Below are 22,836 nucleotides of genomic sequence, written 5' to 3' on the forward strand. Positions count from 1 at the left end.
AGCTCTCTGAATACAGGGGGTGACTGAAGGCCTTCGTGGCTGAGGTCACCTGGACGAGGCAGGGAGCTAAGAGAACTGAATATAAAATTGGGGGACAACAAGAAAGGAGGAGAAGCCAGAGCAAAAGCAAACAGAGTGGGAGGGACACCAGCAGAGGACATCTTCAGGAAGTCAGGGACAACAGGACTTTGGGAAGGAGGGCCTTGGTCAGCAGTGTCCCAGCTGCTTCAATGATGCCTAAATGAGTGTGAACTTCAAAAAGTCCAACTAGTCAAGATTCTGTATCTTCCATACTTCACTGTTGCAAGAAAGAGGAAGCCAAGAACACAAATCAGTTTGCCAAGAATCAATTTCATTCATTTATTTATCCAATAACATTTATTAAGAATCACCAATATATTAGGCACCACGTTAGGAGCTGGGTCTGAGACGGCAGAGTGGAAAGAGTCCCTGCCCTCATGAAGTTTCTCTTCTAGCAGAAGACACAGACAAAAAGACAAGTAAATAAATGAAGTTATTGCAGATAGGGATATATCCTATGAAGGAAATAATCCATTACTGAGATCTGCGAGAGTACAGGGCCTGACTGACTTTAGGTTAGGTGCCCAGGGATAGCTTCACCACAGACATGAAATTTAGGCTGAGCCTAGAGGATGACAAAGAGTCAACCATGGCCATAGTGAGGGGAAGTACATCACAGGAAGAGGAAGTAGGATGTGCAAAGAAAAGAAGTTGTAAGCTCCAAGAATCGAGAGGAGGACAGTGTGGCTAGAGGGTCATCAGCAAGGGGAAATGGGTATGAGACAAACCTGGACATGGAGCAGGAACAAATCATGCAGAACTCAGAGGCAATGGAAAAGAGTCTGAATTCTCTTCCACGGGCAAGGAGGCCCATTGAAGGATCAAAGCAGGGAAGGGGAGGTAGGTTTTAAAACGGCCAAGCAAAATTTTCAAACTATACATTCAACCCAGTTTCTGACACCTTCCTCATACGTGGGCCTGTTCTAAGTTGTTCAGAATGATGACACCAAGGCCCTGCAAAGTTCTCAAACTTCCTATTTATTAAGGCAAGATAGGGTGGAGAGAAGCAGCACCAGGGGGTTGCCCTCAGACACCTCCAGGGTTCTGAGAGTCAGTCCCTACCATTCCCAGAGCACCCCACTTATGAATGTTTTGGGTGGAGTTTGGAGGTTCTCCCACTGTGCTTCAAGAGGTTATCCTGCCTGTGCTTCTCATACCTGGAGGGCTGTGTCACTTGGGAACATGAAAGTGACCCCCAGGAAAACGTGGTAGACAAATTTATTTTTAACTGAGTTACATGATGCAGAATTATCAGTACACGGAAAGATCTGAGTTTTAATAAAACATGTGAAATGCTCTGTCATGAAATTTGAACAATTAATTTGACCTGGCTGACATGAGGATTATTTGCTCACAGAGCCCCGTTTCAATGATTTATGACCATAACAGAACATAATTAAAACAAACCAAATCAGGAAGAAGAGCCATGGAGGTTTGGAAAAGAAATTTTCTTTTGATTTAGATTTTAAACAGCAATTGACTCTGACAACCTCATCTCTTTGAAAGTGGAAATATACCCAGGGGATGGAACTATATGAGACTGACAGGTACCTTCTGATGGAAGGGCTGAGGATTTCCAAGGAAAACGCTTAGTAGAAGCATGTGGAAAACAGCCGCCCAGGGAACAAGATACAGGGGGTTTTGTAGTTTTTAAATGGCAGCCCGTGATGTGGAGACATGCAGAAAGACAACAAAGAAGATGTAAAGCTATGAGATGAGCCATGATACCTAAGCATCCTGCAGGGGAGGGGAGAGCAGGTGTCGGTCTATTTGTTCTGCTATCCAACACTGTAATGGTGATGCAGAAGAATCATGCTCTCATGCTTGAAATCACCACACCAACAATGGAGGCATGTTCCAGAAGGCTCTTTGAGGCACCACTCTTCTCTTACAGAATGAAAGTGCTCAAAAGAAGGCCAGCAAGCCTGAGCGCAGGAACTCTTCTCTCTGCTCTCTCGTCCACCCAGAGAGGGGCCTGGGCTTGGAGACCCCAGTGTCAGGGCCCAGACAGGAGGCCGCTTGGCAGAGCCAGGCTGAGCTAGTTGATCCTGAGCAGTTCACCCTGAGCTGCTTGGAGCTCCACAGAACAGAAGCGTCAGGTAGCTACTGCATAGCAGCACTTGGTTATGCCACAGCTTTAACTACAGTAGCCCTCAACCCTTTTGTTTCCACAACATGCATACTGGCGACAATCATATACCCAGCACAGGACGCCATGTGGGGCATGCAGGGTGTGGGGCAATTTTCTACACAGGCTGTTCTTCCTCCCCTTTCCTACCCACAGAGAATGCATGCCCGAAAAAAAAAAAAAAGGTACAATTCCCATGATGAAAGGGCTATCTTTGAGTGGACCCAACTTTTTCTTTTCAAGTAAAGTATTAGCAAACTTCAGTAGATGACTGTTAGCCAACTCTGAGACCTCCATGGTCAGGGCGGCAGAGTGCAGGACACAGAGCAGGCTGCACCTCAGCCCTTCAGCCTTGAACACTGGAGCAGCAGTTTCATCCTGGCACAGCTGCACGGCGGCCAACTGTCCTAACTCCAGGCCAGGAGGGGTGAGCACTTTGAAGCCGTAGGACAACACATTCTACCTAGTGAGGGGGACCCTGCAGGGGAAAGGTGGGGCCAGACACACACTCCAGCAACTAGACAGTTTGCCCGGCACTGGCATGTCTTTTTCTGCTTTCCCTACCGTCCCCCCTTTCCCTCTAGCGCTGAGCACCACTCAGGCAGGCTGCTCCAAACGTGTGTCCGTGCCGCTGTGACTGGTAACACATGACAGTACAAACTCCGCTAAGGACACTTCCTTCCCCACAGGGAGCTCAAGGAAAATGCACACCTGGAGAAGATGCACAATGGAGCCTTCCGGGGGGCCACAGGACCTAGCATCTTGTGAGTACAGGGGTGCTGCCTTCCCTCCCCATCCAGGCCTGCTTAGGGTGTCCAGCCACACTGTCCCCAGGCTGGTTTGTGGAGACTCAGCCTCTGCATGTGAAAGGGCTGCCATCAACCAATAACACAAACTGGGAGGGCTAATGTGATGGAAACTGCATTCTAGAGCCTAGAAGTCTGAACCCAAGGTGTCAGCAGGCTTATTCCTCCTGAGGGCTGTGAAGGCGGGATCTATTCCAGGCCTCCCTCCTTGCTGCTTGTTGTGCCTTCTGGTTGTGACAACAGAACTCTCGCCTTCACATGGCATTCTCTGTGTGGATCTGCCTGTCTCTGAATTGCCCTCTTTTTATAAGGACACCAGTCATACTGGATCTGGATCCATCCTAATGACCTCATTTTATCGTGATTACCTCTGTGAAGACCTCATGTCCATATAAGGTCAGATTCTGAGGTACTGGGGGCTTAGGACTGCCACATTTGAATTTGGGAGAGACACGATTCAACCTATAACACCAAGCATGCAGGGCTGTCTCACATGCTGACAGAGGGGAGGCTGCCTGCCTGGCATCCAGCCATGGACATGCAAAGGCCAAAGATCTGACTTACCCCTGGCACTTGTCCAGACAGAGCTGAGCTGCTCTGTCGGGCTCCCTGAGGGTGCAAGTAGAACCACTCTACTTCCAACCCTGCCACTGTCAACTTCTGACTGTGCCTAGTTCCCAGCCCCCACTGCAATCAACCCCCTGACTGTCTCTAGTTCCCAGCACCCCCTGCTATCAAACCCTGTCTCTAGTTCCCAGCCCCCACTTCTATCAACCCCCCTGACTGTGCCTAGTTCCCAGCCCCCACTACTATCCTGACTATCTCTAGTTCCCAGCCCCCACTGCTATCAACCACAACTGTCTCTAGTTCCCAGCCCCCGCTACTATCAAGCCCCAGACTATCTCTAGTTCCCAGCCCCCACTGCTATCAACCACAACTGTCTCTAGTTCCCAGCCCCCGCTACTATCAACCCCCCTGTGTCTAGTTCCCAGCCCCCACTACTATCAACCCTTCTATGTCTAGTTCCCTGCCCCCACTACTATCAAGCCCCCATCTCTAGTTCCCAGCCCCCACTACTATCAACCCTGTGTCTAGTTCCCAGCCCCCACTACTATCAAGCCCCAGACTATCTCTAGTTCCCAGCCCCCACTGCTATCAACCACAACTGTCTCTAGTTCCCAGCCCCCGCTACTATCAACCCCCCTGTGTCTAGTTCCCAGCCCCCACTACTATCAACCCTTCTGTGTCTAGTTCCCTGCCCCCACTACTATCAAGCCCCCATCTCTAGTTCCCAGCCCCCACTACTATCAACCCTCCTGTGTCTAGCTCCCAGCCCCCACTACTATCAACCCCCCTGTGTCTAGTTCCCAGCCCCCACTGCTGTCAGCCCCTCATTGTCTTTAGTTCTAGCCCCCATTACTGTCAACTCCCAATCCAGTCTAGTTCCTAGCCCCACTACAGTCAACCTCGAACTGTGCCCAGCTCTAGCCCCCACCACTGTCAACCCCTGACTTCACCTAGTCCCCAGCTCCTGCTGGTATCCATTCTGACTCTTCTTCTTAATTCCTGCAATCATCAACCCCTGACTCTGTTTACTTCCTAATTCCCACCACTAAAATTCCTGACCTTCTCAACTTCCTAACTTCTGCCACTCTCAATCCTAACGCTCTCTTTACTCTCCACTCAGCCTCATGACTTTTGCTTTTACTACCTCATGACTCCTGCCCACTGCTTTCTCTGCTGCGTCTCAGCTTCCGCCACCCTACCCCAAGGGTCCTTGTCTGTAAGTCTCATATTCATTGTACACCAGACTCACAATCATACAGGTTGGTTGAGACTCTGTAGTCTAGCACACCTTATAGGCAGAGCTCTTAGAGCAAGCTGGCTACTGACCCAGCCGCTGGACAGCCAGCCAAAGAGAGCTGCCTCTGGGTCAAAGTATATGATGAAGTTAGTGTGGTCACAAGACATCCTGCCTGATAGTCTTTGCCTGAAGAGCTGCTTGGTCCACTTGCTTAGAAATGACTGTGAGCAATAGAGACACCTGCACTGTCTTGTCCAGAACAGTCGGACCAGACCTAGTCTTATTTCACAAGCAGCAGTTCTCATTACACCCTTAGAATCAGTGGTGTCTAGAAGCACTCCTTCTACCCACAACTCAGAAACATTTCCCCCACTAGTCTTCCACTGAGACTGAAAATATATTTTCAGAGATTTACTCCTTTATAATGAGAACTTGCCTTTTCTAGAATCCTAATTTAAAATCCTAAATATCCTAATTTAAAATCCTAAGTATTAAAATCCTAAAATAAACCCCCAGCAAAACATACACACACACGTACACACACACACAAAACAAAAAACCCACCTGCAAAGAGTTGTGTGCTCTATCCCTAACATAACCAAGATACCTCCATAAAGCAGAATGAGAACACTGGTTACGTCAATCAACAAGGACAAAAAAGTAGCAGGAATCTGAAGCCCGTGAGGTAAATTCTGCCATCTTGGCTGGTCCACCAATGACCTACACTAGCCATCGCTCCATGTTGTCAAGTTCATCTGTCTATCGGTCATCTCTTGATCCCCTTCCATGTGCTGAGCACTAAGCACTAGGACAATTTGCCGAAGGGGACTGTGCCGCTGGAAAAGTTTCATGGGGCATCAGCAGCAACCACTTAGGAGATAGGCAGGATTTTAAATTTTCCACTTACTCATCTTCCTCCTCACATTGAACTTGTTTGGATTTTTCTCAGATATTGCCTCAAGTCTAGAAAAACCAAAGAGTTTGGGACCTTGTTTACAAAAACTAAGGTTTCCATACAGTACTCTTTCCATGCCCCATTGCTTGCTTGCTTTGGACTGATGATGAATCCAGTTTGCCTTTAGAGAACATGCAGTCTGCTTCCCAGGTAGATGATGGCTAAGGCCATACAGCAGCTCCTAATAGTATAACTGGCCTGTGCTTAGTGAAAACCTACCCTGCAGGGTTTGATCTGTCAAAGACAGAGGCATCTGAAGCTCTGAGTATCTCCCCCTGGGAGACAGCACAAAAGCCGTTGTCACTGCACGTGCCTGCTGTCTCATAAAGCAATAGCTATTTCATGTCTGCTAAGTGGAGAAAGGGAGCAGGACAGAGAGAGGGAGAAAGGGATGTGGGGGAAGGAAGAGAAATGCTAACGAACATATGGCAGGTATAAGGAGTTACACTCAACTTTGAAAGGAATAATGGGGTGCATATGAGGGGAAAAACACAGCATAGTTTTTGTTGTTGATCTTAATGAGAGTAACCGAATAGAGAATTAGGGGAAAGATAAGATGGAGAAAAGATTCCTCAGAACCTAGAACAATACTATTGTTGGGAAGGGGTTTCATCCTATGAATCAAATGTATAAAATATATAAACAAAAAGGCTTGCTCCCTTCTATTTTTCAGGGATATTTCTTCCACCAAATTGCAAGCCTTGCCTAGCTACGGGCTGGAGTCCATCCAGACACTCATCGCCACATCATCCTATTCTCTAAAAAAACTGCCATCGAGGGAAAAATTTACCAACCTCCTGGATGCCACACTGACTTACCCCAGCCACTGCTGTGCTTTTAGAAACTTGCCAACAAAAGAGTAAGTAAAAAACAAAAGGGAGAGCCTGCCAAGCTGTGGCAGAAACAGATTTCAAAACAGTCAACTGGTCAACAGCTTCCTGCCCCCTTCACTCCCTGCTCTAGATCAGCTCCATAGCCATGGGGTCACTTTCAGAGAGCCAAGAAGAAAATGAACCATCCTGTTTCCTCCTGAAAACTGATTCCAAACAGTTGATTCACGCTGCAGCTACAAGACCTTTGTAGCCTATTCTGGGCCAACTGAGTTATAACCTTAAATTAGGCTATAATTGCAGTTGCAAAATGGAGTACAAAACTGGCATCTTAAAGATCAGTTAGCTCTAATCCTTATCAGAGCACATTTTTAAAGAAGGAGGAAGTAGGCTCAAGAGAATAAATTTTACCTAATATCTTAATCTTTAATTTAAAAAAATGGACACAAATCTCTACACAAAGCTTTTTTTAAAGCTGTTTCTCTCCCAGCAAGAAGACCATCTTTCATTTCAGAACAAAATCCTACCTCCCAAAGGAGTAGCTTAGTGTCAGAACAAAAAGGGCATGAGCTCTTGGCTGGTTTGTGTCCAGTGGGGGCATCTTGCTGATTCCACTGATACACTACAATCCAGAATGGAAGGACAGTGTGTGCAGGATTTCATTCTTTCCTTAAAGATTGTTTTCCAGACTTCTTTTTGACTGAGATACATACTAATACCTTTTTTTACATCGCAAACCACCATACATGTCACATAGGTAACTTTTTTACATGTGTGATGTGCACATATTTTTCTTGTCTATTTTACTCTATTTTATTCCATGTGTGTTTGTGTTTTTAATACTAGTCTTGATGCACGCTACTGTTTTCATGACCCACTAATGGGTCACAACTCACAGCTGGGAAAACATTTGCCCAGAAGTGTTATTATGCAGGCTAAGATGTTCTCAATTAATTAGATGAGGTGCTAGAAGAGTGACACTAAGATGCTGCTGTCTTTGTTTGGAATCCACCTATTTATAATGAGTCAACCAACATGTATTATTATACATCTACTTTGTGCCTTGCAGAGGTGCATGAAGTGCTATCTGAAGTTTTGAGGTAACCAAAAAGAAGACAAAGCACTCGGAGAGCCATGCACCATTAACTGAGCTTCAAAGAATATTAACTGAGCACTTATCATTTCCAAACTGTACAAAAATCTGAAGATACAGAGATAACTAAGAGCTCATCCCACCCTCCGAGAGTCACAAACAGCTGTTTGGGGGCAACACACAAGAGACCAATGTTTAAGTACAATACAGCAAGGCTAATGGTAGAGCTAAGAACAGAACAGAATGTCCTGGGAACACAGAAGAAGAGCTTCTAAACAGCAATAGGACTTACAGAAGGCTTCCTGAGGAAGTGACTTCTGCTGAGCTTTGGAGAAGGGGTAGGGGTTGGCTAGGGAAGAGTGAGTGAAACCATGCCAAGAAGACAAAGTAGCTGGTGTGAAGGCACAAAGGCAAGAGACAAAGGATGGAAGTCCTTTGGGAAAACTGGAGCAAGATGCTTTGTGGGTACACAGATGAAACAGGGAGAGGTGTATTGTGATGGGCTCTGAGTGCCAGGCCAGGCTGCTCAGAGGATGGGGAACCACTGAAGAACTCAAAGCAAAATTACTCAGATTTGCTTTTGTAAAATAACACTCGGGCACCTCTGGAGATGGCTTGGACGTGAGTAAAGCTGGTGAGAGACTAATTTGAAGAACAATACAGACAGTGGTTTATGAGAAAGCTAATTCTGGACACCTCAACTTTAGAGGCAAAGTGGTCACATCCCTTCTGAAATTACTGACATGTAAAAACAGTAGTTCAAGGGCTTTTTATTCCAGCAAATGAAAGAGACTGCCTCTGGGTAAAAAAGGGGGAGGACAGGCTTATGCAGTTGTAGGCCAGTATCAAAGTACAATGGGAATATAGTCACACAGAGGGTATCTTGCTTGGGATTATAAGCTTTAACTGACTCCCTCTGTCTCCATAAAGCTTGAAACCTTGGATGTTAGTGAGGCTGGAAAGCCTGAAGCTTGGCCAGTGGAATGTTGATGCAAACTCTGAGCCACCCCTCTGCCCTGCAGCTGCTGGGCCTGGATAACACACACAGCTGCCTAGGCATATGGCCCCAAAGACCTCCTTCGTATCTATGATTAAAATTGCAAAAAAGAGTAGATGGAACCCAGGGCTATGAGCTGAAGGCTAAGAACAACCACATTTCCTGTTAACTATAGACTGGTTCACACACAGTATCTGTAAGAGTCAGATACGGAGCCAGCATCAAACACACACGCGTGCGCGCATACTTTGATCCAAATTTGAGGACTTATAAGCCTGACCCAAAATAACAAGCTGATTAATTTTTGGAATTGTGTCCAGTAGGTCAAATAGTTCTGCTATATTATCCACCTTCCTGCTTTGTATACAAAGTTATTTGTACAAGGAATTGTCTTGTTAATATTGGAGAAGAATAGATAGAAATTTCTAGTCTCAGTTGCCTCGTATCTCCTTCCTCCTTGGGAAAGGTTGAGTTCTGCACCACCTTTTCTCTTTCCCTCTATTTCTTCATCTAGTTTTTTTTTGTGCCTCCCTTTGGTCTCATCTTAGGAATATAAGTACAAGTTTCCTTTAATATCTTGATACTTCTCTCCTTTCCATTAGGCTAAACTTCTTGGAATGATGGAGGAGTAGGGAGTACCCACATATATTTCTGCACATAAGGAAAAAGGGTAGGTAGAGCAAGATGGCGGAGGAGTAGGAGACCTAGATTTCGTCTGGTCTCAGGAATTCAGCTGAATAGGGATCAAACCATTCTGAACACCTACGAACTCAACAGGAGATCAAAGAGGAGAGTAGCAACAACTACCTGAACAGAGAAGCGACCACTTACTGGAAGGTAGGACGTGCGGAGAGGTGAATCCGAGGCGATATTCGGGAGGATAGACGGCGGGGGAGGGGCCTCCGCCGGCCGCTTCTGGCAAGTGCTAGAGCCGTGGAGCACAAAATCGGACCTTTTAGAAGTCAGCTCCGCTGAGGGACGTCGCTGCAGTGGCTAGGCAGAGGGTGGAATCCTCCCGGGACAGTGTGGTCTCAGGACCCTTGGGGTCACAAAAAGACTGGGGGTGCCTGAGTGCGGCAGAGCTCCCGGGTATCGGAGCAGGGAAGCCGGCTGCAGAGACGGAGCCGAGGGGCAGGCTCTCAGCTCGGGGTGGCCATAAACTGTGATCCGCGGCCCAGTCGGGCCACTGCTCCTGCAGCAGGGACCCAACAAGTGGCAGATCCGGGGAGACTCCCCTTCCTTCCCGGGGAGGAGCGGCGCGGTAATGCACCGCAGGGATCTGCTGGGTTTGGAAACTCCACACGGGGTCGGGTGCCAGAGATAGCAACGCTCGGTCACAGGCCGGGTGAGCACGGAGAGCGGCCGGAGACCGGGGACACGGGAGTGACTGCTTTTCTCTGGGGGCGCACTGAGGAGTGGGGCCCCGAGTTCTCGGCTCCTCCGGGTGGAGATTGGGAGGCCACCATTTTTGCCCTGGTCCTCCAAGGCTGTACGGAGAGCTTGCAGGGAACAAAAGCTCCTGAGATCAAACCCCAGCACCTTGCTTAGCCCGGACCGACAAGGGCGGGGCAATTCAGCCTCCGGCAAAGACATTTGGAAACCACAGCAACAGGCCCCTCCCCCAGAAGATCAGCACGAACAGCCAGCAAGCCAAGACCAAGTTTACCAATCAAGGAGAACGGGAGAACTCCAGCGCTAGGGGAATACTGCACATAGAATTCATGGCTTTTTTTTTACCATGATTCATTAGTTCATCAAAGTTAATTTTTGTTAACTGTTTTTTTTTCTTTTTTCTTTTTCCCTTTTTCAACCAACATCTTATCAATCTCTTTTTAAAAAAAAAAAAACATTTTTTATTTTTCATTTTTAGAGTCATATTTTATCCCTTCATAGTAGTTACCCTTATTTTTTGGCATATATATATAAGTTCTCTCTTTAAAATTTTGAGATACAGTTTCTTCTAACAGATCAAAATATACCCTAAATCACTAGTGTATGGCTCTGTTCTAGTCTCCTGCCTGATCACATTCTCTCCCTTTTTTTTTCTTTTTTTTTAAATCTTTTCTTTTTCAAACTTCTTATCAAGTCCTTTTATAAAATCTTTTATAATTTTCATCTTTACAGTCATCTTCTATCCCTTCATTGTATCAACCCTTATTTTGTACATATATGTCTTTCTTCCTTTAAAATTTTAGGAGGCACTTTTTTCTAACAGACCAAAATACGCCCAAAATCTAGTGTGTGGCACTGATCTATGCACTAGCCTGATCATATTTGATCACATTCTGCTTTTTTTGTATTGCTCTGTTTTGGTTTTTATCTTTTTTTTTTTTCTTCTCTTTTTTTCTTTCTTTCCCTTTCTTTTCCCCTGGTTTCAGGTCTTTTCTGATTTGTACACAGTATATTTGCTGGGGACGTTGTAAACCTGTTAGCATTTTGTTCTCTCAGTCATCTGTTCTCCTCTGGACAAAATGACAAGACGAAAGAAATCACCTCAGCAAAAAGAACAAGAGGTAGTACCGTCAGCCAGGGACCTACTCAATGAGGACATTAGTACGATGTCGGACCTAGAGTTCAGAATCATGACTTTAAAGATACTAGCTGGGCTTGAAAAAAACGTGGAAGTTATTAGAGAAACCCTTTCTGGAGAAATAAAAGAACTAAAATCTAACCAAGTCGAAATCGAAAAGGCTATTGATGAGGTGCAATCAAAAATGGGGGCACTAACTGCTAGGATAAATGAGGCAGAAGAGAGAATCAGTGATATAGAAGACCAAATGATGGAAAATAAAGAGGCTGAGAAAAAGAGGGAGAAACAAATACAGGATCATGAGGGCAGAATTCGAGAGATAAGTGATACGATAAGACGAAACAACATTAGAATAATTGGGATCCCAGAAGAAGAAGAAAGAGAGAGAGGGGCAGAAGGTATATTGGAGCAAATAATAGCAGAGAACTTCCCTAATGTGAGGAAGGAAACAGGCATCAAAATCCAGGAGGCACAGAGAACCCCTCTCAAAATCAATAATAATAGGTCAACACCCCGACATCTAATAGTAAAACTTACGAGTCTCAGAGACAAAGAAAAAATCCTGAAAGCAGCTCGGGAGAAGAGATACGTAACCTACAATGGTAAAAATATTAGATTGGCAACAGACCTATCCACAGAGACCTGGCAGGCCAGAAAGGACTGGCAAGATATCTTCAGAGCACTAAATGAGAAAAATATGCAGCCAAGAATACTATATCCAGCTAGGCTGTCATTGAAAATAGAAGGAGAGATAAAAAGCTTCCAGAACAAACAAAAACTAAAGGAATTTGCAAACACGAAACCAGCCCTCCAAGAAATATTGAAAGGGGTCCTCTAAGCAAAGAGAGAGCCTAAAAGCAACAAAGATCAGAAAGGAACAGAGACAATACACAGTAACAGTCACCTTACAGGCAATACAATGGCACTAAATTCATACCTTTCAATAGTTACCCTGAATGTAAATGGGCTAAATGCCCCAATCAAAAGACACAGGCTATCAGATTGGATTAAAAAACAAGACCCATCCATATGCTGTCTGCAAGAGACTCATTTTAGACCCAAAGACACCCCCAGATTGAAAGTGAGGGGGTGGAAAACCATTTACCATGCTAATGAACACCAAAAGAAAGCTGGGGTGGCAATCCTTATATCAGACAAACTAGATTTTAAAACAAAGACTGTAATAAGAGATGAGGAAGGACACTATATCCTACTTAAAGGGTCTATCCAACAAGAAGATCTAACAATTGTAAATATCTATGCCCCGAACATGGGAGCAGCCAACTATATAAGGCAATTAATAACAAAAGCAAAGAAACACATTGACAACAATACAATAATAGTGGGGGATTTTAACACCCCCCTGACTGAAATGGACAGATCATCTAAGCAAAAGATCAACAAGGAAATAAAGGCTATAAATGACACACTGGACCAAATGGACTTCACAGACATATTCAGAACATTCCATCCCAAAGCAACGGAATACACATTCTTCTCTAGTGCCCATGGAACATTCTCCAGAACTGATCACATCCTAGGTCACAAATCAGGTCTCAACCAGTACCAAAAGATTGGGATCATTCCCCGCATATTTTCAGACCACAATGCTTTGAAACTAGAACTCAATCACAAGAGGAAAGTCGGAAAGAACTCAAATCCATGGAGGCTAAAGAGCATCCTACTAAAGAATGAATGGGTCAACCAGGAAATTAAAGAAGAATTTAAAAAATTCATGGAAACCAATGAAAATGAAAACACAACTGTCCAAAATCTTTGGGATACAGCAAAGGCAGTCCTGAGAGGAAAGTATATAGCAATACAAGCCTTTCTCAAGAAACAAGAAAGGTCTCAAATACACAACCTAACCCTACACCTAAAGGAGCTGGAGAAAGAACAGCAAATAAAGCCTAAACCCAGCAGGAGAAGAGAAATAATAAAGATCAGAGCAGAAATCAATGAAATAGAAACCAAAAGAACAGTAGAACAAATCAACGAAACTAGGAGCTGGTTCTTTGAAAGAATTAACAAGATTGATAAACCCCTGGCCAGACTGATCAAAAAGAAAAGAGAAATGACCCAAATCAACAAAATCATGAATGAAAGAGGAGAGATCACAACCAACACCAAAGAAATACAAACAATTATAAGAACATACTATGAGCAACTCTATGCCAGCAAATTAGATAACCTGGAAGAAATGGGTGCATTCCTAGAGATGTATCAACTACCAAAACTGAACCAGGAAGAAATAGAAAACCTGAACAGACCTATAACCACTAAGGAAATTGAAGCAGTCATCAATAATCTCCCAATAAACAAAAGCCCAGGGCCAGATGGCTTCCCAGAGGAATTCTATCAGACATTTAAAGAAGAATTAATACCTATTCTCCTGAAACTGTTCCAAAAAATAGAAATGGAAGGAAAACTTCCAAATTCATTTTATGAGGCCACCATTACCTTGATTCCAAAACCAGACAAAGATCCCATCAAAAAGGAGAATTACAGACCAATATCCTTGATGAACATGGATGCAAACATTCTCACCAAAATACTAGCCAATAGGATCCAACAGTACATTAAAAGGATTATTCACCATGACCAAGTGGGATTTATCCCTGGGCTGCAAGGCTGGTTCAACATCCGCAAATCAATCAACGTGATACAATACATTAACAAAAGAAAGAACAAGAATCATATGATCCTCTCAACAGATGCAGAGAAAGCATTTGACAAAGTACAGCATCCTTTCTTGATCAAAACTCTTCAGAGTATAGGGATAGAGGGTACATACCTCAATATCATAAAAGCCATCTACGAAAAACCTACAGCGAATATCGTTCTCAATGGGGAAAAGCTGAGAGCTTTTCCCCTAAGGTCAGGAACGCGGCAGGGATGTCCACTCTCACCACTGCTATTCAACATAGTATTAGAAGTCCTAGCCACAGCAATCAGACAACAAAAAGAAATCAAAGGCATCCAAATCGGCAAAGAGGAAGTCAAACTCTCACTCTTTGCAGATAATATGATACTTTATGTGGAAAACCCAAAAGACTCCACCCCAAAACTGCTAGAACTCATACAGGAATTCAGTCAAGTAGCAGGCTATAAAATCAATGCACAGAAATCAGTGGCATTCCTATACACCAACAACAAGACAGAAGAGAGACAAATCAAGGAGTCGATCCCATTCACAATTGCACCCAAAACCATAAGATACCTAGGAATAAATTTAACCAAAGAGGCAAAGGATCTGTACTCAGAAAACTATAAAATACTCATGAAAGAAATTGAAGAAGACACAAAGAAATGGAAAAACGTTCCATGCTCATGGATTGGGAGAACCAACATTGTGAAGATGTCAATGCTACGTAGAGCAATCTACACATTCAATGCAATCCCCATCAAAATACCATCCACTTTTTTCAAAGAAATGGAACAAATAATCCTAAAATTTGTATGGAACCAGAAGAGACCCCGAATAGCCAGAGGAATCTTGAAAAAGAAAAGCAAAGCTGGCGGCATCACAATTCCGGACTTCCAGCTCTATTACAAAGCTGTCATCATCAAGACAGTATGGTACTGGCACAAAAACAGACACATAGATCAATGGAACAGAATCGAGAGCCCAGAAATGGACCCTCAACTCTATGGTCAACTTATCTTTGACAAAGCAGGAAAGAATGTCCAATGGAAAAAAGACAGTCTCTTCAACAAATGGTGTTGGGAAAATTGGACAGCCACATGCAGAAGAATGAAACTGGACCATTTCCTTACACCACACACAAAAATAGACTCCAAATGGTTGAAAGACCTAAACGTGAGACAGGAGTCCATCAAAATACTAAAGGAGAACACAGGTAGCAACCTCTTCGACCTCAGCCGCAGCAACTTCTTCCTAGAAACATCACCAAAGGCAAGGGAAACAAGGGCAAAAATGAACTATTGGGATTTCATCGAGATAAAAAGCTTTTGCACAGCAAAAGAAAAGTCCACAAAACCAAAAGACAACCGACAGAATGGGAGAAAATATTTGCAAATGACATATCAGATAAAGGGCTAGTATCCAAAATCTATAAAGAACTTATCAAACTCAACACCCAAAGAACAAATAATCCAATCAAGAAATGGGCAGAAGACATGAACAGACATTTTTCCAAAGAAGATATCCAAATGGCCAACAGGCACATGAAAAAGTGCTCAACATCGCTCGGCATCAGGGAAATCCAAATCAAAACCTCAATGAGATACCACCTCACACCCGTCAGAATGGCTAAAATTAACAAGTCAGGGAACGACAGATGTTGGCGGGGATGTGGAGAAAGGGGAACCCTCCTACACTGTTGGTGGGAATGCAAGCTGGTGCAACCCCTCTGGAAAACAGTATGGAGGTTCCTCAAACAGTTGAAATTAGAGCTACCATTCGATCCAGCAAGTGCACTACTGGGTATTTACCCCAAAGATACAAATGTAGGGACCCGAAGGGGTACGTGCACCCCAATGTTTATAGCAGCAATGTCCACAATAGCCAAACTGTGGAAAGAGCCAAGATGTCCATCGACAGATGAATGGATAAAGAAGAGGTGGTATATATACACAATGGAATATTATGCAGCCATCAAAAGGAATGAGATCTTGCCATTTGCAACGACATGGATGGAACTGGAGGGTGTTATGCTGAGTGAAATAAGTCAATCAGAGAAAGACATGTATCATATGACCTCACTGATATGAGGGATTCTTAATCTCAGGAACAAACTGAGGGTTGCTGGAGTGGTCGGGGGTGGGAGGGATGGGGTGGCTGGGTGATAGACATTGGGGAGGGTATGTGCTATGGTGAGCGCTGTGAATTGTGCAAGACTGTTGAATCACAGATCTGTAATTCTGAAACAAATAACGCAACATATTTTAAGAAAAAAGAAAAAGAAGAAGATAGCAGGAGAGGAAGAATGAAGGGGAGTAAGTCAGAGGGGGAGACGAACCAGGAGAGATGATGGACTCTGAAAAACAAACAGGTTTCTAGAGGGGAGGAGGGTAGGGGGATGGGTTAGCCTGGTGATAGGTATTAAAGAGGGCACATTCTGCATGGAGCACTGGGTGTTATGAACAAACAATGAATCATGGAACACTGCACCAAAACAAATGATGTAATATATGGTGATTAACATAACAATAAAAAATTTTTTAAAAAAAGGGTAGAAAACTCACATCATAATGTGAAGTCCAGTATCTTCAAATCCTTACAAAACAGATTTCCCAGCTAGGATTCAAAGCCATGAATTCTGAATGGTTATTTGTTCATCAAGAGCAATGTGGTAAGGAGAGTGGTAAGGAGCAAACCCTAATATACCATAAAGGTAGTTTTTAATAAGCAGTGAAAAATCCATGATTCTACATGACCGATTTATCGGTCATCTTTTTCATCTCTAGAGCCCACACAAAACATTTAGCATTCAGGAGCATTTTATCTAAGCTGCAAGCACTCTAATGACAATTCTGAAGCCTTTACTCTCTCCCCAGGGAATGTTTCAGTTAGGACAATGGTGCAGAACATGACTGGTGTAATAGGTAAAGAATTTGGATGAACAAAGCATAAATAGACATGATCATGTTTAGTTTAAAGACCAAAAGCTCAACTGCTTTTTTTTTTAACCCCTTTTCTTTCAGGCAGAATTTTTCATTTTCCATTTTTGAAAACTTTTCCAAACAATGTGAAATCACAGCAAGGAGACCAAATAATGAAACGCTGTAAGTATTTGCATGCAAAGAAATTCAGGAAGCCATGTCTCGTTCTATGTGCACCTTATTATCAGTGCCAGTGGTTTTCTTCTGATAAAAGTCTTCATTGGGGGGATGTTTGCAAAGCACTTTTTAATAGATTTAAAATGGGAATTTTTTCTTTGCAAGTGGCATCCAGTTGATCAGACATCTCTTTTAACTGGTTAAAAAAAAAAAAACTCTTTAAAAAATGTATCTACATGTTCATTCTACAGTTAAATGATCCTCAGAAATTAAAATTTTATTTACAGGTATTTTGAGGTCACTCAGGGCTTGTTTAAACGATGGCTTAATTTGTAGGAATTTTCACTAGTCAGTGGTCAACAAAGATTAACACTGACTGCAGGTACAGCTTCTAAAAGTAGCCACTTCCCTTCAAAAAGACTCCGGCCACCTTGACCGCTATGCTCTGGAGCTTCAAATTATTCAACCTCAATGCTATCACTAATATACAATGCATGGGAGCTCCATTTCTATTCTACTGACTGATTTTTTTTTTAACATTCTTCCTGGCAGCCTTGGCATTTCACATATGTTCAAATGTAAAAGAGCATGCCTCAAAAGATAATCCCAGTGTCCCAATGCCACATTTACTGTGATTTATAAATCTTATTAGTTCCCCCCGTGTGTCCTTCAGGCTACAAAATCAGATGCCCTTCTAAGACACCTTACCATTCTCCATCCCCTCTTCATCTTTTTTTCTTTTCTCTTGTTTTTTTTCCCATCAATCTGCAGGTTATATAGAGGCAGCAGGGTGGTATGATTGAAGGACCCTGGGCTCTGGGGCTTCTCTGAGTTGGACATGAATCCTTGGCAGTGATGTTCCTGTAACAATGGGTATCCCTGGACAATACTTAGCTTTTTTGAGACATTTTTCCTCATCTGTAAGGGGCAGCAGGAATATCATTTGGCTTTCAGAACCATGAGAGTGAAGAGAGTTATTAAAGAATGTGACAGCATCTGGGGTACATTAGAAATATACTCTGTATCCTTCTTTTCTCTTTCATTTAGGTCCAACACCAAGTGTATTCCAATGTTCCTTTTCCTCATCATTCCTGCTCTTGTCTCGATAGTCCGTCAGTCACCTTCCCTGTAACTCTTTTGTAACCTATGGCTTTTTTCCTCAACAGGAAACACTTCTGGCTATAGTCAACGGTAGCATCAAGGGGTAGTTTGTGGGGACAGGAGACTTTAGCCCACTCTCAATAATCCTCATCAGCCCCGCCGCAAGCCTTCCCAAATAAGGCTACAATCTTGAGTTTGCTATACTAACACTGCTTTAAAACAAATCCCCTAATCTCCAGCATCCCCAAAACTATGTGAAATTAGTACATAATCTAGGTAAAAAGAATGTGCTCCCTGTGAAACCCCCTTCCCCCCTTCCTACCTTGCTATTCCTAAATCCCTGGAGTTTAGAAATTCTACAGCCAGCCACTAATCCTTACCTACTCTCGCCAAGATATCAGTGCCCTTGCTGTTACAGCTGGCCCCATCTTTCTCCTACAGTCCCATTCTTTCCTCCTCTCTTTGTTCATTATGACTGGAGTAGCCTCTCCTTCCTCTGACTCAGTGTTGTAGGCCTAGACGAGTCCATTCATACCCTTCAGTACTAAAGACAGCTCCCTGCTGGGTTTTGTCAATAAGCATGCTGCTGCCCTCAGGAGCCGTCCCAGGACACAAATGTAAGTAGCAGCAGGTAGGTATTTGGTCTAAAGACAAATCACGAAGGAGAAAAATCGCTAGACATATGCTCAGTAGGGCAAAAAAAGAAAGAAAGAAAGAAAGAAAGAAAGGGCAAAGGACCAGAGGAGAGAGAAAGAGAGCATGTTTGACCTCTTATTAACACAAATTTATTCAGAAATCATGGCAGAATTTTTAGAAGCTTCAAATTAGTGTTTCTGACATAGTTTTATTAGCAGCAGCTGAAGTAGTTTTTTTTTTTTTTAAAGATGGTATTTATTTATTTGAGAGAGAGAGCATGAGCACAGGGGAAAGGCAGAGGGAGAGGGAGAAGCAGGCTCCCCACTGAGCAGGGGGCCAACGCAGGGCTGGAGAAAAGCACTGACCTAGAGACAGTGACGTAGAGGAAAGGCCCCTGCACTAGGGATATGCAGACCTAGCACTACCACTACAGCCTAGTGCTGAGGGACTTTAGGCTAATCACCTACCTCCTTTAACCTTGGATTCCTCACCAATAAAATGAGGGGTTCAGTGAGATGGTCTCTCAGAACCTCTCTAATGCAAAGAAATAAACTATTTTCTTTAATCATTTTTATAACCACCACATCCCTTTAAAGATTAAAAAAAAAACCAGGTAATTCTATTAATGGGCATGAGATGAGGATAAACAAATGTACCTGTATTTAGTAATAAAGCAGGTGAGGTTCCTGTGCAATCTTCTATGCAGAGCAGCAATCCTTCACTCGTCCCAAAATGGTTTCTAAGAATTTCTAGCACCGTTTTGGAATTCACAGATCATAGATTTCTTTTTATTCCTTTTTTAATCTGTGTTATTTCCCTTCAGTAATTGTATTGCTCAAATATATCATTTCATCCACTCACAGAATCAAGTTCACACTTCCTTGTCTGGAACATGAGAAGCTAAGTTCTGAGAATAGAGAAAAATACTCTTTTAAAGGGTGAGAAATCCTAAGGTAAAATCCATATTTGTGATGGCCCTGACAGAAAAATCATGCCCATTCCTCCAGCTCCCAAGATTATATTAGCAGACGTAGCAAAGAGAAAATTTGTTGAGCCTACATACATCATACTATGCACACTCATTGTCCCTATATCCTTTCAATTCCTCTCAGAGCCAGGATCACCCTGGTTTACTCATTCCTCAAGCATTTATTGAATGGATACTCTGAGCCAAAACTGTGTGAGGCACTGAGAGTTCAGAAATAAATAAGACCTAGTCCCCTGCCTTCAAAGCTTTTAAAGAATAGCTTCACGGATTATTAAAGAATACATGCATCATCACAAAACAGCAGTACAGTTTGGTAATGACAAGAGTCCTTAAGGGCAGCCATGGCAGACAGAAGGGGTGATAAACTCCTTGGAGGTGTAGAAGCTAGAAAGGCTTCAAAGAGGAGCTTACCTTTAAGGATGAGGACGAATTCATCAGAGAGGTAAGGAAAGGAAGGGAAGAAGAAACAGCACATACAAAGACAGAGGGATGAAAGAGTAGATTCTGAGAGCCACAAGTCATTTCATGTAACCGAAGGGAAAGTTGCATGAGGGATGTGCAAGAGGTCATTATAAGCATCCCTAATTAGAGTCACTGGGCCCTTAATATGTGTCAGGCATTATTCTAAACATTCTATAGGTGTTAACACAGTTAATCCTTAGCACAACACTAACGAGGGAAGTATGATTTGTAGATCTATTTGGCAAATGAAGAGATTAAGGCACAGAGATAGTAACTCCCCCGCCCAGATTTACACAGCCTGTAAAGACTGGAACCCGGTCAGCTTTGTTCCAAAGCCCATGTTCTCAATTGTGCAGTACCACTGCTTCTCGGAATGAGACTGGTGGAAGAGGCAGAACCCAGATCATTTAGGACTTGGAGGTCATCACAAGGAGTCTGGATTTTATCCCATAGCCATTGAGAACCTAGCAAAAGTTTGAACAGATTTGTACTTAAGAAAAGCCATTCCAGGAGGAAGGTACAGATGGACTAGAAGAGGGCTAAAATTGGGGAAGGATGCTGGGGGAAAATAATGTAACTGTCTTGTAAGAGAGGATGAAAACCTGAACTTAATTAGTAGCAGTGGGCTTGGGAGGAAGGGAGTGCCAGAGGTGGGGCTGTTCCTTCACTAGAGACGGAGTTCCTCTTCATTCCACTCTCTGAATTTGATTCATACCCCTAAGGAGTATCTATTGTCCCTATTTCCCCAAGACAGACATTTCTCCCTGTTGTCCATGTCTATATTCATCTTCTGCTAGGTTTCCAGTAGTCCATCCTTGCTTTCCACTTCTCACCTGGGCTATGTGATTAGCCAAAGACCAATGTACAAGCTAGGCTACCCATAGCGGTAAGCCTTCAGCAGGGTGAGCCTTCCAATCCCATTTGTGTTCTACCACAGACACATGGCTTGATAGCAGTTTGGTTGGCAAGTAAATGAAATAAATACCTAAGAAAATGCCAAGAAAGGATTCTTTTAGACATAGCAAGCATATACTGTGTCTTTACATTTGTTTTCCAAAGAAAAATCATCCTCTGTAAACAGCTTCATTAAGTCTTTGCTTCAGTGATATACATACATATATAGTCCCTTAAGGAATTCCTATATCAACTCAGAGTTCTTGGATAATTTAACAAATAAACCTAAGACTGAGGCTGTTGTGGCTTTGTTTCCTTTTGTTTCATAGGATTTTTAAAAACCCTAAGGATTATTCTTCCATTTTTTTTAATATACAGAATCATAGAAAGTCTCTTGAGTTTACACTGAGACAAAATATTCTTCTTACAGTTATTCTGCCATCTTTGCTGAGAGTGAACTGAGTGACTGGGATTATGACTATGGTTTCTGCTCACCCAAGACACTCCGATGTGCTCCTGAACCAGATGCTTTTAATCCCTGTGAAGATATTATGGGCTACGACTTCCTTAGAGTCCTGATTTGGCTGATTAATATCCTAGCCATCATGGGAAATGTGACTGTTCTCTTTGTTCTCCTGACTAGTCGTTATAAACTGACAGTGCCCCGTTTTCTCATGTGCAATCTCTCTTTTGCAGACTTTTGCATGGGGCTCTATCTGCTGCTTATTGCCTCAGTTGATTCCCAAACCAAAGGCCAGTATTATAACCATGCCATAGACTGGCAGACAGGGAGGGGATGTAGTGCAGCTGGCTTTTTCACTATATTTTCAAGTGAGCTTTCTGTCTACACCCTCACAGTTATCACACTAGAAAGATGGCACACCATCACCTATGCTCTTCAGCTGGACCAAAAGCTACGTTTAAGACATGCCATTCCGATCATGCTTGGAGGATGGCTCTTTTCTACTCTAATTGCCACTCTGCCCCTTGTGGGTGTCAGCAATTACATGAAGGTCAGCATTTGCCTCCCCATGGATGTGGAAACCACTCTCTCACAAGTCTACATATTAACCATCCTGATACTCAATGTGGTGGCCTTCGTCATCATTTGTGCTTGCTACATTAAAATTTATTTTGCAGTTCAAAATCCAGAGCTGATGGCTACCAACAAAGATACAAAGATTGCCAAGAAAATGGCAGTCCTCATCTTCACTGATTTCACCTGCATGGCACCGATCTCTTTTTTTGCCATCTCAGCTGCCTTCAAAGTGCCCCTTATCACAGTAACCAACTCTAAAGTTTTACTGGTTCTTTTTTATCCTGTCAATTCTTGTGCCAATCCATTTCTGTATGCGATTTTCACAAAGGCATTCCAAAGAGATTTCTTTCTGTTGCTGAGCAAATTTGGCTGCTGTAAACGTCGGGCTGAATTGTATAGAAGGAAGGATTTTGTAGCTTATACCTCCAACTGCAAAAATGGCTTTACTGGATCAAATAAGCCTTCTCAGTCCACCCTGAAGTTGTCTCCTTTGCAGTGTCAATATACGACTGTCCCAGACAAGACTTGCTAATAGAGTGTTAACTGTTTTATCAGTAACCACATTATTGAATTGTGCTTAAAAATATAAAAAATGATCTGTACTAGTAATTTTAACAAAGACTTGGTTTTAGGAAATTATTTATTCTTAGGCACACTGGGCTAAAAAGAGATAGCTACCTAACTCAAAGTGTTGTCCATGACCATTGCCAGTCTAAAAATTATTTGTCATTGGTACATGACATAAAATAC

General features: G+C 43.1%; 1 protein-coding gene across 2 annotated transcripts in view; it reads left to right on the forward strand.

Annotated features, from left to right (window-relative positions):
• The window catches only part of LHCGR (luteinizing hormone/choriogonadotropin receptor), a 60,685-nt gene extending 38,067 nt beyond the window's left edge, over positions 1-22,618 (forward strand). Inside the window, exons 8-11 of one of the 2 annotated variants that reach the window (XM_028104057.2) lie at positions 2,899-2,973; positions 6,448-6,633; positions 16,892-16,972; positions 21,478-22,618. In XM_028104057.2, the coding sequence (XP_027959858.1) occupies positions 2,899-2,973; positions 6,448-6,633; positions 16,892-16,972; positions 21,478-22,618 (1,483 nt within the window). The remainder of the gene's footprint in view (positions 1-2,898; positions 2,974-6,447; positions 6,634-16,891; positions 16,973-21,477) is intronic. The other variant, XM_088026206.1, reaches the window with a different exon arrangement.
• The last annotated feature ends 218 nt before the right edge of the window (positions 22,619-22,836 follow it).

Source organism: Eumetopias jubatus, unplaced genomic scaffold, assembly GCF_037043125.1.
Source record: "Eumetopias jubatus isolate StellerSeaLion01/CBP00866 unplaced genomic scaffold, mEumJub1_p1.0 scaffold_9, whole genome shotgun sequence".
Taxonomy (NCBI): domain Eukaryota; kingdom Metazoa; phylum Chordata; class Mammalia; order Carnivora; family Otariidae; genus Eumetopias; species Eumetopias jubatus.